The sequence below is a fragment of the Nipponia nippon genome, unplaced genomic scaffold (assembly GCF_047370975.1).
Source record: "Nipponia nippon isolate SJK-2023a ecotype South Korea unplaced genomic scaffold, ASM4737097v1 scaffold_1, whole genome shotgun sequence".
Lineage (NCBI taxonomy): Eukaryota > Metazoa > Chordata > Aves > Pelecaniformes > Threskiornithidae > Nipponia > Nipponia nippon.
In genome coordinates, this window is record NW_028262290.1 from 157478297 (window position 1) to 157497478 (window position 19182).

At 38.0% G+C, this 19182-nt stretch overlaps 1 protein-coding gene across 7 annotated transcripts in view; it reads right to left on the bottom strand.

Moving 5' to 3' along the window:
- Nucleotides 1-19182, bottom strand: part of DNAJB6 (DnaJ heat shock protein family (Hsp40) member B6) — an 86416-nt gene that overhangs the window by 51088 nt on the left and 16146 nt on the right. For all 7 annotated transcript variants that reach the window (XM_087729974.1, XM_087729981.1, XM_087729997.1 and 4 more), the window contains exons 2-7: nt 18784-18892; nt 17206-17315; nt 14427-14486; nt 13920-14030; nt 1892-2023; nt 846-987 (exon numbers count right to left, since the gene is read on the bottom strand). In XM_087729974.1, the coding sequence (XP_087586100.1) occupies nt 846-987; nt 1892-2023; nt 13920-14030; nt 14427-14486; nt 17206-17315; nt 18784-18848 (620 nt within the window). In that variant the 5' untranslated portion in view covers nt 18849-18892. The remainder of the gene's footprint in view (nt 1-845; nt 988-1891; nt 2024-13919; nt 14031-14426; nt 14487-17205; nt 17316-18783; nt 18893-19182) is intronic.

The following is a 19182-nucleotide window of genomic DNA, read 5'->3' on the forward strand; positions in this document are numbered from 1 at the left end:
CATGTAGGTTGCTCTATAGCTAACTAATATTTGGTTTTTCCAAATGCAGTGATTTCACCATCACAGGCATGAAATAGCGAGAAGGTATGCTGTATATATCACTTGAAAATTCGCTTTCCAACAAACAGGCAAAGTTTTCCCCAAAGCAGGTTTCAGTTGCTTATTTCACTTAACAGATAAAAGAAAATCACTTTTTTTACACAAAAACTTCACTCAAACACTGCCTTAGAACGCAAACTAGAGCAGATGTTAGGGAAAACCATTTCATAATGTCTGCAAAATTAAAAGTGCTCCCAGTCCGCAGTTAAAAGCTTTACAATCAACAGAAACCAAGCGCACTTTTCCCTTCCAAAAGCTCAAGCTGACTTGGCAGACAGCAGTCAAGGACCATAACAGAAGATCCATCACTACACAACAGGTTCTGAAGGTCTGGAATTGCTCCATTGCCAGGTCCCTTTCAAACAGCAAACAAGTTGCAACCTTCATTTTTCATCAGGGCAGCTCTGAAAGCTGCTCAGACGTCTTACACATCTGAGCCCTCCTCAACTCAGATGAGTATATCAGAGTTTACACAAAAACACCATCTTCCCCATTTTCGCATGCGACAACTTTAAGTAACTCAGCAATGCCAAGAAGAGTCAGAGAACCCAATAAAACTTTTCAACTTTTTTTTAAGCATTCAGAGAAATCCAAGTAATGTGATGACCACAACAGCTAAAGTAACAATACATACACATGCATGTATCACTATATTTATGTGTATATATAGTATATTTATATACATGTATTTATAGCTATGTATGTCTCTACATACAGTTTCATGCAAATATATTTATATCACTTACCTCTTTGTAGTAATTTTTCTGCCATTAACTATTTTAGTTGAAGTTGATACTGATTTGAAGTTACCCATCCCACTGCCACCAAATGACGTAGAGGAGAACGAAGTAAGGCCTCCATGTCCCAATGAACCAAATGAAGTAAAACCTATTGGGAAAGAAAGTATTTAACTAAAAATGTATTTTTGCATGACCTTGGGATCCAAATTTATCATCCACTCAGACTACATCCTAGCTTCACGATGCCCTTAGTTGGTTGCATCAACACAGCATCAGTGACTACATGGCACTAAACACCAGTGTGTGAATAAAAATACGGCTCCAGCCCCATCAACTTCTCCCATATGGACCCATAGTTCAAATTCCAAAGGCACAGCATTGTCCAAAAACCATCTGTCACCTCCTCCCCTGAGGAAAAGGCATTCAAGCCTGTCTGCTGAACCATTATATCATTCTTTCCACTCAAGGTAAAGCTAATAATTTTAATTAATCTCATTTTTTGCTTTAATGTAGATATTGGGATGCTCTGAGTTAGCAGACAGAACAAGTTCTGTATCAATAACATCCCAACTAATACCCAGAATCTTAACACTTGAAAGGATGCTGACTACCAGCAACTCTCAGCAATCTCTGAAATACAGATGTCAGCATTCAAATCGACTACCCCAGAACTGATACTAAGTAGTACCATGGCTTTTAGGCATACATTTTTCCAGTGTATTTCCAGGATGTTAAATAAAAGCCATCACCCCTCAACACCTAAAAGCAAACAGAACAAAAACAATTCTAAAACTATAGAGAAACTGTGGCACCAAAATTAAGAACACAAAAAGTTCCACCTCTTAGAGGCCTGTTTACTTTTCACAAACTTTCAGGTAGACCAAATATTGTAACTATAGCTTTATTTACATTAAGACTTTACAGAGAGCAGCTTAATTAAAAAAAACAGCAGCCTCAGAATTTCCTGAATGAAGAAGGCAACTTTTTAAAAAGTATTTATTGCTTCTTTGTGAACCAAAACTGCATTCCTTGTTAAACGTTGTGATATTTACCTGTGTCAAATGAAGAAAAACCACTTCCAAAAGCAGGGAATCCACCAAAGGCAGAGAAAAATGATCCACCACCTCTGTTTCTGCTTCCCCTTGGACCTCGCCTGCTCCCAAAGAAGTCCTCAAAAGGGTCTTCTACAAAACAGAAGACAACATTTAAGAGGTCAATATTCCTGAGTGATTCTATATTTAATCATTAGGGATCCTTCATTAAAAAAAGAAATTTCCTGTTACAGATAAGATTCTTCCTTTGAAATATTTGATGCTACTGAACTGAACAGTCCACCAAAAAGGCAATTCCTACACTCCTTCTGGACTAAATTCTGTCTCACTTTTGGACCTAAAAATAATTATAAAAAGTAGTTGATTTCTTTATTGTAGCCGTTTAGTATTAAAAACCAGCAAGCCTAACGTAAACTCTCTTACATTTTTCAGTACAATAGAAGTGGAAAGAGCTACAGAAATAGCATTATTTCCACCACATGCTCATATAGCATAATACACAGGAGGTATGATAAAAAAATGAAATCGGTATTTATTTGAAGCTAACTATGTCCAGTCAGTTAGCACTTGACAGATTTAACACTCTTCAGATGCATAATCATGTTCTCTATGCACAAAATCACCATAAGGCAAATCCTTCAGCTGTTCTACAGAATTCCCTGTTGTCAGACTAAGGTTTTGCAAAGTGTAGAATAAAGCATAGCACTACAGACAGATTAAACTCTTGGGATTTGCATTCAAGAGATCTTAAAATATTGCACACAGATACCTGAACTTTCTAGTTTATTCAAGATTTATTATGGATCACCATGATGAGGCCTCTGAAAAGTAACTTCCAGATAGGTTATATCAATTATTGGAATATAAAAACAGCAGCCAGGGATCAATGACTCATAATCTTAAAGTGTTCAAAGTGTTTATTTTAGCACTTGCCACATTAGGTACTTCAAACACGTATTCTGATGCATGTTTAGGCAGGAAAGTATGCAGGTTTACACACAGTGTCCCAAAGAGGCATTCAGTCCCTACCAAGCAGGAGGAAGAGGGAGAAATAGAGAAAGAAGGTCATGGATAAAATGCTATTTCAAATTCAAGTACAACTGTTATGTCATTCAGAACAGCTGCTGCTCCATCCCCATTAGGAAGACAATAGTCTCTTTCAAAAAACAGAAGGGGGGGGAACAGGACACGGGGACCAAACACCTATATAAACAATCCTTATTTACTTTATCACATTCTCCTAAAAAATATAGTTATTACTAGAATATCTGAAAACTGCTTTTTACTCGTGCTCTTAAAACAAAGAGCAACATATAAAATTGCAATCATATAACAGATACTCAATAAACATAATACTTGCATTAAAATCAGAAAAGTTTAGGAACTTCAACTACTCTCTCCATCAATCACAACTCTCCCAGAATGAGTGTTGTACAGTACCAACAATTTTACCAGGTTTTACAAGTGGGGACTCCATGTTGAAAGGTAACAGTCTGGAACACTGCTCAGAACGAGCTCTAACTAAAAATGCAGAAACTGGTGATAGCAGCAATAGAAGTATGAAAACAAAGACAGACTCTTATAATTGCATGACTGTTCAGAAGTACAAATTGACAAAGCAAAGGTCAGAAACACAGCATTTATTCCACCTCCGGTACCCCCACAAAAATCCACACTGATTTATGACAAATCACCAAGTTAATGCAATAATGACAATACTAAAGTAATCAATATAATAAAAAGATATTGGTTACCATCTGGTTTATGTGCAATTACTTAACAAAAGTGAAACGTCACAATGTACTTATGCTGAACAAAGGCAGCCGCTGAGGTTCAGACACATACTCCCATCAGCAAAGACACAAAATGCCAAGAATGACAAAAAAAATAACCCCAGCCTTCCCCTAGCTTCCACAGTTACTGAATAAAACAAGGCAGGACCAAACTTTTATCTTACATATGCTAGACAAGCAAGCGGTAACATTTTTTTTTCTACCTCGAGTCTTTTTTGTTTTGTGTTTTCTTTATTTTTTTTCATGTAGAACAAGGTTTTTTTTCAATATAAAGACGACCTGTTATTATCTTTAAAACAATAGAAATTAAGCCAACACTTAGGCATGGAAATATGGGATCCTGCCACCAAAATTACTATTTCCAAAAGAAGCACTACACCCATTTAAAAAAAAAAAAAAAAAAAAAGGTGATTTTTGTCAGACTAGCATATCAGCTTGCAAGTAAAACCACTGCAGTTAATTGTTTTGTAGTCCAATTTATTCTCAGAGTGACTCATAAGTTAGTTATGAAGGTCATTCACTCACGTGTACAAACGACCTATATTATATTACTCCCACTGTTAAGCTTTCTATTTATAGTACAATTTTTCTTGTTACCTGGAGTTCGAATAAAAACAAAACAATCTACCATGTAAGCTTTGAGTTTTTAATCCCCCACAGTATATCAGCCTATTCTGCCAGTGAATCTCTCCTCCTCGGCACAACAGCAGCAGAAACGCAAAGGTTTTTAAGGGAGGATCACAGAATCTCCCAAAGATCCCTGCTATCAACCCGGTTTCTACCTGGATTATTGCCTACTCCTAGCCACGCAAAAACCTAATCGAGACTTGGACATGCCTTATTAGCCTTTAGCAACCCTATACACCAAAGAAAGAGGTCAGCACTCCGTATTAGCAGATGTTCTAGCCTCAGGTGGTTCCTGTTAGCACCCCTGCTAATAATCCTCCAGTGCTCTTCTAGTAATTCTCTCCAGAAAATGAGATACTCGAACCACTCTTCTGCAGTGGACTGCAGAATGCTCAGCAAGATGGATTATGCAGAGACAGGAACACGGGCCGGACTTTCCTGAGGGAATATTTCTTACTATCCTGATAGCCATCCAGCCAGCCAGCATGCAGAAAAAAAAAATGCCAAAAACATTGAGAGAAGGCAGTAGGAGGCTTCCGCATTATCATTTGTTGTATCCACCATCAAATGCACATTAATATAGCAACCTCACAAATACTCAGACCCTGTTTATGCTTCTAGTCCCTAAATCAGGATGATTAATAGTACCACTCGGCAAAATAATAACATTTCAGGCTGGTAGGTCTATTTTTGTGATTTAGCAGAACCTTTCCACGCACTATAACCTCTTCACACAGATGGCTTTTTCCAAACTGTTCAAATGCAGTGAACCCCACAATATCAGGGTGCTAGGTTTTTTTAATTAATCCTCTTATGAGGATTTTGGTGTCTACAATCCACGTAATTTTCTTATTGAATGTTAGAAGCATATCAGATCAACAAAACTAAGCAGTAAAAAGAAAACCCACAAGTGAAGGCCTTTCTAAAAAGGGGAAATACTATATAAATACTATATGACTTAAAAGCTTCAGAAAACTGAAATGCTAGACTAGTGTAACCTCAGAGTATTACTAAATACTGTTTGGAGATAAATTCACAGTTTATTCTAATCTGGGTATTACCAGAAGCTTATGGGAGGACAGAGTATCAGATTCAGTTTCAACAAAAATATTGGAGTACACTTCTGACAGAGAACTTGTGGTGCTGTCAAAACAGCAAAGATCAAGAGAACAAAAGGTGAGAAATTTCAAGGAAGTCAGCGAGACAGACTTTTAATCTATCAGCAACAGCAGATGACTGAGCTTTTTTGGGGAAAAGCAAATGCTTAAGTGAAGAACTCATGGTAGCCTGTTACCAAAAGAAGAGACAAAATGAAGGACTTCAGGACTCTTGCTGTTACTAGGTAGGAAGACTGCAGTTACAGAAGCCAAAAAGCTAACGCGAAGGATGGAACACACAACCCCCAGCAACACAAAGGACTGTACACTAACAAACCCATCTGAAAACAATTACATTAGAGGTAACATTTCCAGAAGAATTTACTTTATTTAGAAAAGTCTTTGCTAATTCAAATGCAGCAACTGTCTTGTTCCGCTGGGTAAAATGTTAAACCTGCTCATTGCGAACCATGGAATCCTACCTTGCCCTTCTGTAGTCACAGGAAAAGAATTTCACCTCTAAACAAGTCAAATAACAACAACAACTATAATAAACATCTCATTGCAGTTCTAAATAAGGTAGGTCATGATCCCCCCCACTCTCAGGAGTCCTCAGCTGTAACACAGAAACAGGATTTTCTCCCTTTCAGCAGTATAAGTCAATTGCAGAATACTACTTAAAAGATGTGATTGCTCTCCTTTCCTGCCTGGTGATCATGGAACCAAATGACAAGTTGCATTAATTCACCGAGTCAAAAGAAAACACTGAGTGTTTGTATTGTTAGCTTTCTGTTGCATCCATGAGCTAATCTGACCTAGTATTGGCAAGACTGACGTATCTGAAAAATGGGCAGGAAAGCAGGCAAAAACCAGAGTATCTACATTTGAAGCAGCCCACAATTCAGTTAAACTTCATGAAGTTCATTAAATCAATCTAACGCATTAGCTGAAATCACAATACACTATAAACTAGAAGTGCCACATTTCCTATGGCAGTCACTTCTACCCTGGCACTTGTACCCTGGCAGTTGCTTGGGGAACCAGATCAGGAACTCATCAGCTGAAAACAGCGTCTCCAGATGAAAGCAAGTTCAGCCACATCAATTCTTTGCTGGAGTTCACACTGTGACCGTAAAAGCAACTGTGCTGGTTACAAAGAAGACAGCAGGAAGAAGTGCTCAAGGGTCAAAAGCAGCGCAGGAAGATGCTTTGAGCCACAGAACGATGCTATCCCTGATCAAAGTGTTGAGCACATTCCAGCGCGATGCCGTCATTCACCTCCAGAAAATCAGAAGTGTTGAGATAAATTGTGCACTGTCAGCAAACGTTCTCAAATGCACGCACTGCTGCAGCCGGAGATGTTGATAAAGGGTCAGTATGCAAAGGACCATTACCCTATAAAAACAGCATCACTGCTCAGTCATCGCTCACTGGACTACTTCCCGAACCAGTGAACTTTGTTTCCTTCACTCTTTGCTATCAGAGCCACAACGTGACACACGAGCTGAATGCCCTCACTGCAGGTGCAGGAAGATGACACTGCAGCTGCACCGCACTGAGCAGAATAATGCTGAAAGGCTGCTCAGCCCCTACATAAGGGGGCAGCTAAACTCAACAGCATCGAGTATTAGTCTGCAGTGTTTCAGCAAACAAAGGCAGTACAGGCTGCCTGCCCACCATCATTTCTTTATATCAAAGCATACTTTAAGTGACTGTATAGATCATGCCAGAAGAGAGGATGAAATGCGGGTCTGAATAATGTGTTTATGCAAAGGACTATAGATATAGGATACATACAATAGAATAGAATTCTTGGAGTAGGTGTTTCTAACTTGTCTCCTATTTGAAAAAAGTTTCAAAGATGCAGATTTGCAGCAAATACACACAGAACCTCATGCTACAGCTCTGGAGCGTACCCAGCCACAAAAAAACCATATCATCAGAACTGGACAGGCCACAGAAACCTGTAAGCACTTTTGCATGGAAATATTTTCTTCCTTAACTATAGAATAAGCATACTGTTGATGCCACTTAGACGAGACACTAAGATGCTGTTGCAAGCACTGTTGATTGACCCGCCTAGAGTGTTTCAGCATGGTCTTTTATAATTGCTTACTTCCACAAATTAATGTCAAACAGATGTTTGCCCCACTTATTTAAGAAAGTTTACTAGCAGAAGTATGTGAAAGTCTTTTTAATGATATACAGAGAGCAGACATCCTGGGATTAGTAATCTTCTAGAAAAAGAAGACTTAAAACATTACCTTTGAACGCCATCTATACCATAATTGCAAAGATGCTAAAGTACATCAAGTCCAACTCTAATTGGCATTTCGTATTTATCAGATTAATGCCCAAATGTTCAGGCACACCTTAAAAACGGAGGAATCTTCCACTACCATTGTATGACCTGCTCTCCTTGTGCTACGGTCAGCAGTTGTCCTCTGACCAACTTAACCAGCTAGCCATCTAAGAAAACCAAACCAAACCATTTTCTTGGGGACTAACAACCTGAACTGGCTTGGGATGCCCGAGACAAACTTCCTCTTTGGCCAGTGTGCTACCAAACAGCTTCTCAATGTATCTAATGGGGCATTAGTCAAAGATTAAAGTTTTCAGACAGACATGAGAATTTGGAGCAAGGCCTCCTCCCTTTTAGCAGCAGAAGCTATATATTAGTTTAGTTACCTACAGAGCCACAGCATTACCTATTCCTATTTGATAATGCTGCCTGGGTGAGACAACTCCTGTGTTTCAGAAACCTTCTTTGAACCTATCAAGTTAATTCTGAAAAATTCATAGTAGTGAGATTTGGACCATTCAGTGGATAATTATGATCTAAGACTGGTGTTTACGAAATACAACTGTGCGCATTCATACCAAAGCAATGAACGCACATGCAAATCTCTGAGCACTTTATAAATTGCACCAAAAGCTGCAAATTTATGTCAACAAAAAGTTAATTACAAAGAGGACAATGTTGTGCAAGACAGCTTTAATTGAAAGCCACCTCCATTTTCAGTTTTAAGAACTCATTTGACTAACAAATATATTTTGCATTAGAACACCCAAACATAATTATCAGAAATGGGATTACATGTGGATTAAAACCATCATCTGACTCTTATGCAAACCTTTTGCCCCAGGAAGACAACATTCTGTCCTTGAGACAAAAAGGTTGATGAAGCTATCCCATTCCTAAACAACATCCTAAAACACAGATCATGTAAAATAGAGTTTGCAAGGATTACTGCACATAGGTTTTTCCCCTTCCTTGTCAGGGGAAGACTCTTTAGCCTGGATGCTTAAAGTAACTCACTATACTTTTCTAGAATGCTCATGCCTCATTTTATGTAATTGATATTACAGTACCCAATCTGCAGTAATTGTTGTTTGATGGAACCAAACTACATACCGTATAACTACCTAGTTGATATTCTCTGTAACAAATATTTATATATCTAGCTAGCCATATAAAGGTGTTAAGTTTAATTTTACCTTTGGTTTCCAAGAGTATAGATTTTTAAATACCACATAAACCAAGTAACCAGAATTCTCAAGGGAAAACTCCACAGAATGTATATGGGTTTATATACATCATCTGGTATTAAGCTTAGATTAAAATACATTGTGAATTCTACTTCACAAACTAGGAAAAACATTTAAGACATTTATAAAATACCATCTCAGAAGGTATGTCAAGGATACTAAAGCGTTTAGGAACTACAGCCAAACTGTCAAGATTATAATCTATGTTGAAAAAGACTCCACAAACAGACTTCTCTCGGACATCAAAGTCTAGAGAGGGCATCCATCTGGAGCAATTTATCACATCACATTATTAACGCATTCTATCACAGAGAAAAGCATGGTTCCTTGTGGAATTCATCTAACTAGACATACGGGGATCTAAAGCTGTTTGAAATGCCCCACAACATCCTGATGAGCTTCTAGATACTGGTGCTGGAGGAAACTGGTCTGCTGTAGGTCCCAAGTTGTATTTTCTAGCCCATGCAGAAATTACTCGGGCATCTCAGATACACATCTGGTGACATTTGAGACGGTTTAGGGTATGTGAAGCTCAATGTGTATAAAAGATGACTTAATTACTTAAGGAGCTGTTTGAACTACTAAATTGCCTGTTGCATAATGTTATGCTCTTGTGATATGCACTCCATCTTTCAACATAATTCCTCACTGATAATCCCTTCCAACATCTAACCCATTCTTGAAGTGATAATCTGAAAAGCCTCTAAACCAAAACTAAGTCAATTCTTTAACAGTATGGAATCACAGTCAAGCATTTTTGCCTACACCAACACACGTCAGTTTCTGTTCCTCACAACGCCTGAAGCAGCAATCTTTAAAATAATAAATACACCATATATAAATTGAGTAGGATATAGTTTGAGTATGAAACAAACTTACTGAAATGAGAAATCAATCCCTACCTTAAGAGTAAACAGTCAGTTCTAATGTCAAAGGACAGTAAAAGAAGTATATGGTACAGAGTGCTGAATACCAGTTAACCAGACGTTGATATCCCAAGGCAGTACTTTGCAATACAAAGAGTAGGACTGCATAGGAAGCATCATCTGTTCTTCCTGTTACAAGGATTACCATCCATCTGTACATCAAAGAGACTGAAATCTATCTTCCACCTGGTGGAAGAGCTCACTAGCAAAAAGCAGATTCTGCTGTAACCAGGTGTCACAGAAAGCAAGCCTACATGTCCCAAAAGTTAAGAGAGTTAACCATCTGTCATATTATCAGATCAAGTTTTCAAAAGTACTAGCCTTTATGCACCCTTATTTTTACAAAGAATTTGCCTGAAAATCAGTGAAAACAAATTGTGACTGGCTGAGTTAATTCCAGTGCAACACACAGCACAGAACATTAACTTTGCTCCATTTAGAAGTGTTTAGAGCTGTCTTCAACGGCATTATAAATTTTCATTTGAAAAGTCTGAAGGGACTCATCAGTTAAAAATCACCACAGAAGTCTTCATACATTCTCTTCTTTTCTACAGATGAATAAAGATGCCTCTGTTTATAAAGAAAACTTTCTGTAACTGCAATAGCAGTGCAACATAGCTCAGTGGAGTTTAATAGACTCAATTCATAGCATAATTTTAGAAATTCTTCACATCCATAAATTTACAGGGATTATGCATCTGAATGGTGCACTTTACATACTCAATGGCAATCAGGATATCGATCCCACCTGCATTCTGTGGGCTTCACTACATGCCACTTCAAACTGTATAAAAGGTGCAAACATTTCCAAGTATTTATTCAATTTCATCTTTGATTCCACCAGAATACATTTTTAGAAAGCATGACCTCAGTCCTTATTCAGTTGCTTATAAAACCAGTTATAACCTGAGTAGTTCCTGAAAAAGTCACTAGTCCACAGAAAAATTCATAAACAAGTTTAAAACTTCTCAGTTTTAGAAGATGAATTCCCTTATTCTTCAGGACAGAAGCTGTCTCACCAGTGTTTCAACACAGCAGAATCTACAAGGGCTCTAGTTCACAAATACAAATATTCGTGTTGTACACACAATTTTACTGCTTACTTTTGGCATTATTAAATGCACTACATTCAGCTGAAAGCACCCGTATTTTCATGTTGTACTACCTTAAACATTCCCGTAAAGGCAGAGATTGTTGCAAACACTTTTTATAGAAAGCTGTGGAAAACTTGTTCCAAGTTATACTTTCCCACATTAGAGAATGTCTTAAGCATCTTAAAGCCAAAAAAAATTTCAAAAAAAAATAAGAGGTGCTCACTTTGAAGCCTTCCGATGAGAAAAATTAAAAAAGCTTTTACTCAGAATCCAAAGCTCAACACAGGTTTTAGGACTCTGGTCACTGACACTGCAACTATCCACATAAAGTGGAAGCAGCTTTGAAACGATTAGTTTTCATCAACTGGAGCATACAAAACACTGCTGACAGTGCCAGAACCTTACTCTGCAAGAAGAGGAGCCTGTGCCACATTACTCATATCTTCAAGCTGACAATGACAGTGCTCAATACGTGAAGTAGACAACCTGCTTTTGAATAAATAAATTCAGGTGCTAAGAAGGTGAAGAATGCTTTTGGAAGCATGCCTCGATGTCACCAGGGCAGAGGTATGTTGTTAAGTCCACTGTTTCCACAGGGTGAGATGTATCACTGTTCCTCTACAGGAGGGGCTAAAGCAGCTGGAATATCCCAGGAAAACTCTGGCAGTACTGGTACCTCCATTTGATAAGCTAGATAGCTCTATGCACTATGTTGTACAGCCTTCCTTCTAAAGAATCCAAAAGGTAAGTCCTCAGGTTCTTTTTAAGTCCATGACTATCTAACATGCAGAACTTAACTTCACAGCTTTAAGGTTAGTCATGAACATAGACATTTTTAGAGACAGCAAGTAAAATCTTTTCCTAGTGCTGATGAAGTAAATACAATCAAAGTCAAACAGAGCCTATGTCAGTCTCCCAGTAGCCAGAACATGCCTTACCTATACAATATACTATAAAGGTATTTGATTGATAACCAACTATTTTATTTAAAGTATCTTAGATTAAAAAATAAACAAAAGAGCTAAACTCTCTCTCCCAACTCCTCCTCACTAGCTTCCTACTCAACATCTTGCCCAGATTTTTCTAGGTTTTCTACCACTCAATCACAGAATGGTTGAGGTTGGCAAGGACCTCTGGAGGTTATCTGGTCCAATCCCCTACTCAAACACGGCCACCTTGAGCGAGCTGCCCAGGACCACGTCCAGACGGCTTTTGAGTATCTCCAAACATGGAGATTCCACAACCTTTCCAGGCAACCCGCTCCAATGCTCCGTCACCCTCACAGTAGAAAAGTGTTACCTCAAGTTTAGGCAGAACCTCCTGTGCTTCCATTTGTGCCCACTGCCTCTTCTCCTACCACTGGGCACCACTGACAACAGCCTGGCTCCACCTTCTTTACACCCTTCCTTCACATACACATTGATAAGACCCTCACCCTGAGCTTTCTCTATACTGAACAATTCCAGCAATTCTCACAGCCTTTTCCTCATGTGAGAGGAGCTCCAGTCCCTTTACTGTCTTAGTGGCCCTTCACTGGATTCTATCCAGTAGCTCTGTTTCTTGTACTGGGGAGCCCAGAACTGGAGAGAGTACTCCAGATGTGGCCTAACCAGTGCTGAGATCACTCTCATCTAAACTGAAATCCTCGTCTAGTATTCCTTAAGATTCTTCTTCTACTGCAGGCAATGAAGCAGTTGCATCTTCCCAGTTCAGCCTCCGTTTCACTCATCAGTATTTTGCCAGATGCTTCCTCCAATCTGCCCTTTATACTTCTGCTGATTTCCCACTGGATCTAATTGCTCAAGTTCTTCCTCTCATCTAATTCATCAACTAACGTTCTACTGAATTCAACCTCTAGCCCTTCAACCCCTTTTCTAATCCTTCATTAGAGTCATCCAACAACTGATGATCCCTGAATAGCAAACTAGAGAAAGATGTAATTAAAATCTGAGCTGAATTAGCCCCTTAATGCTGCCAGCAAAGATAAAAAATCGCCTTTAAAAATATTAAAACATCTACATACATTATTACAGAGATTAATCAATATCAAGGCACAGAATAGGGAGAAAGCTTTGTTTTTCAAGTATACTTCTTGCAGTTTTCAATATGGGACTTTTTACTTTCTCTAAGTAAATACTGAACACAGGATCTGTTCCACTTTGTAGGCCAGCATTTTATGCAGTAGACAGAGAGATTGAGGAAGAACTCCAGCACCTCTGAAAAGACCTTCAATACACTAGAGCAAGCAACATCACAAGCCAGAAGACCGTCAGCACAATGGTAAAAAGATTACTTTGACAACTTTATCACATATTGCTTCCTTTAACTAAGTGAAGCATCCAGGCTTCAAGAACTATTTAAGTTATCTGAGCCTTTAGGTACTCTATCCCCCAAACAGACACGTGACATGAATTTGGGAGTGTCTAGATTACGTATGCAGCTGTTCTTATTTTGATGCAAGAAAATCATTCTTGTTATGATACAAGTTCACACTGAGAGCTATGCTGTAACAGTTACAGTTAACCTGTCCAGTTCAGGAGCTCTCAAAGCTACATTAAATATTTACAGATCAAAAGAGATCTAATTCAACAGACTAAGCTCCCCCGGTCAAATTCTCAAGAGAGAATTCCAGTGTATACTTTTTCTGTTGAATGTTACTTCCTTCCAACCTACAGAGACATAGCAGCCATGATTTTATGGCGTTTTTTTAAACCAGGCCTTGCAACAAAATATGAATTGGCAAGCTGTATCTGTTCTGTACTATCTAATCAACCAAGACACAGGCAGGAAACCAACATGTTAAATATAATACAAAATACCATTGTTTACCTCCAGTTTTCAGAGCTACTTCTAATCAAGCTGCATTAGCTATGTTTGTTTTGTAAGAGTAAAGTTTTAGCCACAGTTTAGATACAGGTAACTAAAACCAGTGGATTACTTACCGAAGAAGTCAAATGAAAAGGGGTCCCTTCCACCAAAAAACTCCCTAAAGACATCTTCTGGGTTACGGAATGTAAATCCAAATTCAAATGGATTATCGTGATGATTTCCACCTGCAAAAAGAAGTTAAATTTCAATTACCCTCACACATTCTTACTAACAAGAAAGTTCAGGCCTATATAGTATTTCATAGAATCATTTAAAGATTTGAATCATTTAAAAACATTAACACATTTCTAATATGTCTCTTTCCCTTTCAGGTATCGCTCAAGCTAAGTATACACAATACTTTTTATAATTAATTCTCTTTTCTCTGTTTCCAGATATCAGTAATACCTTTTACAACAACAACTAGAAAAACGTAAAAACAATTGAAATTTCCATTTTCAGAAGATTACATTTTAGGCCTTAGTATAGGCATTTCCAAATTCCTGTCTTAAAAAGAAAGCTGCAGAAAATGGCTTTCCACCAGAATAGAGAAAGCAAAGAACTGCTAGTTGTCAACATACCTCCACCTCCATTTAGTAAGCCTTCTTTTCCGTATCTGTCATAGATGTCACGTTTTTTAGCTACAAGGAGAAGTTGTACATCATGTCAGTAAATAGGCACATTGAATTTGAAAAAAAAAAAAAACAAAAAACAAAGACTTAACTGGTATTCTCAGCTAAACATCTTCTCAAAGCTAGTTTATTAAGAAAGTTCTGGCATGTAACTGGTGAACGTTTTTGTTGAGGATTGCCAAAGCAATTTAGGTTCAGAAAGAACAGGTACTAAACTTTAGACTTATTACCATTTAGTTGTAGAAGCTCAGGTCCTATTGTATCAGAAAAAATTTTGGTATAAGGCCAAACTTCACAAGGAACTTTGCCTTTAAAAAGAATATTGCAGTCTTCATCTTTACATAGGTACCACAGAAAGCTTTAGGTTGTAAAGGACCTCTGGAACTCAACCTTCTCCTCCAAACAAGTCTAATCTCAAAGTTGGTCAGATCTTGCCTGGATAAAGCCCTGATCTCATCAATCGCCAAGAAAAGAAGATTCCACAGTCTCTCTGGAAAACAGTCCCCGTGCTCAAGCATTCTCATTGTAAGCATTCTCTTCCTTCTATCCAGCTGGAATTTTCTTCCCTTGTTGCAAATCTTGACCATTGTCTCTTTTTCCTTTTATTGCACAAGACCAAGCCCATTGTGACAGAGTTATGAAAACAGAAGGACAGTGTTTGTATGAGTGACTGCAAAATCCCTCAAATTAATTATAACCACTTCTAGTTTAATAAAGGGGAATGAGGTGATGTTAAAAAAATGCCATGAAAGGATTTGACTCAAACTGCTTGTTCTCTATTATTTTAGAAGGCATGGAATGCCCCTTTCTTAATTTCACTGCAGATCAGCCCTCCAGTATCCATGAGAAAGGGGAGAAAATTTAACTCTACATTACTACATAAGATCAGACTGCACTGTTGGTACTGGAAGGGAACGTGAAGAACAAAGAGCCAGAGAGTCATCTTATTTTCCTTGCACTGGTGTGGAAGCATCAGCCAAAAACCAGTCAGGGCATCTGATTTTAGACTCTTAATATTAACATGCTACTCCCACTGGAATCTCTTCAGTGAAAGATGTTTTTGAAATTTAAATAGCATCACTGAAAGAACACGTAGTTACCTTAAACAGCTACTGAAGAGTAAAATACTTCTAACAGGAATTAAAATTTTATATACTGGTCATTATCTCCAAATAATGGAAACTTGCAATAGGTTCCATCCCACACATCCCCAGCAAAGCTTGGTGTATTACCCATACTGCCTTTCTAGAAAGCAATTTTTAAAGAAAGGAGGTTAACCTACCCACCAATGTAAAAAGACCAAAGCAGTAAGGTAGACAAACTGTCAGAAGGAGCAGGAAACAGCAAGGAAGACCTGAGGGCTCACAAAGCCTGAAGTTCATCTTGAAAAATATAACGTTCTTGAAACCACAAGGGAAGTGTGTTTATGATCACCCAATTTCAGTATTCTTTGCTTATGTAACCCCTTACAAAACTATTCTTCTGCCAAAAATCTGTCTTCATTCAAGCCTGTAATGGTGTCAGAAAATTTCATTAAGTCTGCAGAACAGTTGATTGCCTCTCAACCACAGGGCTCAGGATTCAGATACCCCTGCTGCACAAATCATTGTTAAGACACCAGTAACTTGGGATTTGGTCTAGATCCAAAAACAGGCAGCATTTTTAGAGGATGTTCTAAAATTCTAGCAGTGTACTGCTTCCAAAGAACTTAAAGATTTGTATAACAACCAGACCAGTATCCTATTTTTATTTGGCTCAAAAAGTTTGCTTAAGAAGGTTAAATTACCCTAGAAGACAAGTATACAATGACCTGCCCATAAATTAAGTTGTTTCTCCCATGCCAATTAAATATCAAAACCAACCAAAGAAACAGGGTGTACAAGACTGCAGCTTGATAAACCAGGCCAAATTCTGAAAGGTAATCTAGATGCTGCTGGTGCTTTAAATATAGCTTTCCCATGCTCACTGGTCTCAGGTGAAATCAAGGACACTGCAGAAATAGCACACAGACAGCTGCAGTCAACTACAGGGAAAAATCATCAAAGAATCACTTTGTTATGATTCAGACTGCTCTTGCCAGAACACTACCAAAAGTTAAGGATACTTTTCAAGCAAAACAATACAGGTGAACTATAGGGTGAATTCCTGCACCCCGTGGGTCAGGCTAAGCAACTGTTTCAGAACAATTCAAAATAAACACTCTCCTCAGTATCACAGTTGATTGAAATTACAGAATTCATCCAAACATAATCCAAATTTTCAGCAAGGTTTACAATATGCTTGGGCTCTGTCAAGATCAGTTTACTGTCACAAGAACTAGAAGCAGTAGGCCCAGCAGTAGATACTCCAGAGACTTCTAGCCTGATTTTTATTGGATAAACACAATAATTCCCCTATACTGACAGCAACATTGGCTTTACCTCCTAAGATAAAAATGAATATCGGTATTCACAGATATCAGGGGGTCTGGCAAACAGGATTTCAGTTTCTAGAGGGAAACCGGTTTAGTTACTCATCTAGAGAGATCCTGAATTTTTTGTTTCAAAATTTCTGCTTATTCTGTCTTCTCTGCAAGCTTCTTTTTCTCTCCTTTCTTTTGAAAAGGAAGTAGTTGAGTTGCACAGTAAACCAAAGTCACAATATCCCTTTAAAGCATCATACATCAGCATTTTCAGTCTGATACCCAGACTAGAGACCTGCAGTTCAAGAGCCCTTTTAAAATACCTACCATCTGACAAAACTTCATAGGCCTCAGCTACTTGTTTAAATTGCCGTTCTGCCTCTTCTTTATTGTCTGGATTTTTATCAGGGTGCCATTTTAATGCCAATTTCCGGTACCTAAAAGGAAGGAAAACAAAGGATATTTTACTCTGAAATGAAGGAATATGCTATACAGATAAACACAAAATGTTTCAAATAAGTTGTCAGGGATTAAAGCATTTAGAAATTCCCAAGTGCTTTGTATCTTGTGTCTAGACCAGTACCAACAGATTCTGCAAGTACACAAAGAACCATCTACTCAGATTTGCTTTAAAAAAAACAAAAAAGTGGGTTTGGGGTTCTTCAGTTACTTTGAGATTATTCCTGTGTGTTTCTGATGATCAACATCTGGCAGGTCAAAGCAAAACATTCCATAACATTTCTGCTATGGGCTTCTCCTTAGAGCTCCATAATTATTCAATACTACAACCAACCATGGGAAGCATCAAGAGGACTCTTCTGGTACAGACAAAGACAATAAAGCTCCAAGAGTACCTTGACACCAAACTGTGGCAGCATCTTAACATCAGTGGCTTCTTTGACTGCTACACCTGCACACAATTCCTATCCTCAAATGAACTATTTTAGGCAAAGCGTTCGTAACTACTTAGACGGGCAAAGCTAAGCTTGCACTTACGTTGATTTGCAGTGTTTTACACAGAGCCATGCAAGATCACAGTTCAAACATTTGAGTTGACAAAGTAGTATGTGCAGGAATTTGCAAAAGAACAAGGGAGAAAAAAAAAAACACAAAGCAAACTTCCACGCACTAGCGCAATTTGATTTATTAAGCTCAGGCACCTAGGAGAAGGCAAGAGAGAAACACAGTATTTCCAGGTCACTTGAAACTGCAATTTATTGTCAAACAGTTTTGGTATACTAGAAAGGTGTACTACAGAAATGTTTTCTCCCAATTGTTTGTTGAAAAGTAAACAGTATCTTTTGAAAATGTTACAAACACCCATCTTAAAACAGTACATAAACAGTAAATCTAAACAAAGAACTGTATTTAATTCCTTTAAACATGCCTAATTTAAACAGTGGTGTTTTTTTTAATATCGTAACAGATGTTCAGTCCGTTAAAACCTAAGCACAGAAACCAGACCTCATGTTAAGAGCGAGCTAGTATCCAAAAAAGCAGTGTGCCAAATACTTGTTAATAATTTTGAAAAAGCACCCTGCAAACAGAAGGGAAGACTAGTTACTGCAATTCAGCCACAGAAGAAGGGGCTGTCACTGCCTGTACCAGATCAAGTTTGGAGGCACACTTGTACAGAAATGTATTTAACAGTGATTAAAAACCAGTGACTGACGGCATTTTCACTTTAGCAGTTCTCAGGATTCTTTTTCCAATTACATAAAAATGAGCAAATGCTTTTTCTTCAGAACACTGAATATTTCTCTGTTAGCAAAGGTATCACCTCTGATGACTACTACTCATCCTAGTATTGACAACAAAGTGAGAATCCAGAAACCACGTGATTAGATTTGTTCCTTAAAATACATAACATATATATATATACACACACACATCAGTGATACTTACGCTTTTTTAATATCTTCTGCGGAGGCATGCTTTTGCACTCCCAGAACTTCATAGTAATCCACCATGTTTCAGTAGTTGTCTTGTTAACAACAGGTGAGTCTTTCAAGTCCTGTAACAACAAGAACTTGTAAATGAAGCTTGTCCAGTAATGCTGTTAATGCTACACAAAAGTAGTAATGCTACTAATGTAGCAGAAGTAGCAATGGTACTAAGGCTACACAAAAGTTAGGTAGGAGCCTAGTATCTTCCAGTACCAAACCTGATCTGAGCGAGCTGCTTGTTTTTAGAAATTTGAATGTTCCAAACACCAAAAAATAAAAACACTTTATTTTATGTTGACAAGCAATTACTTTGATTCTGATTTTTATGTTGTTTAATCCCACTGAAACACACTGCAGA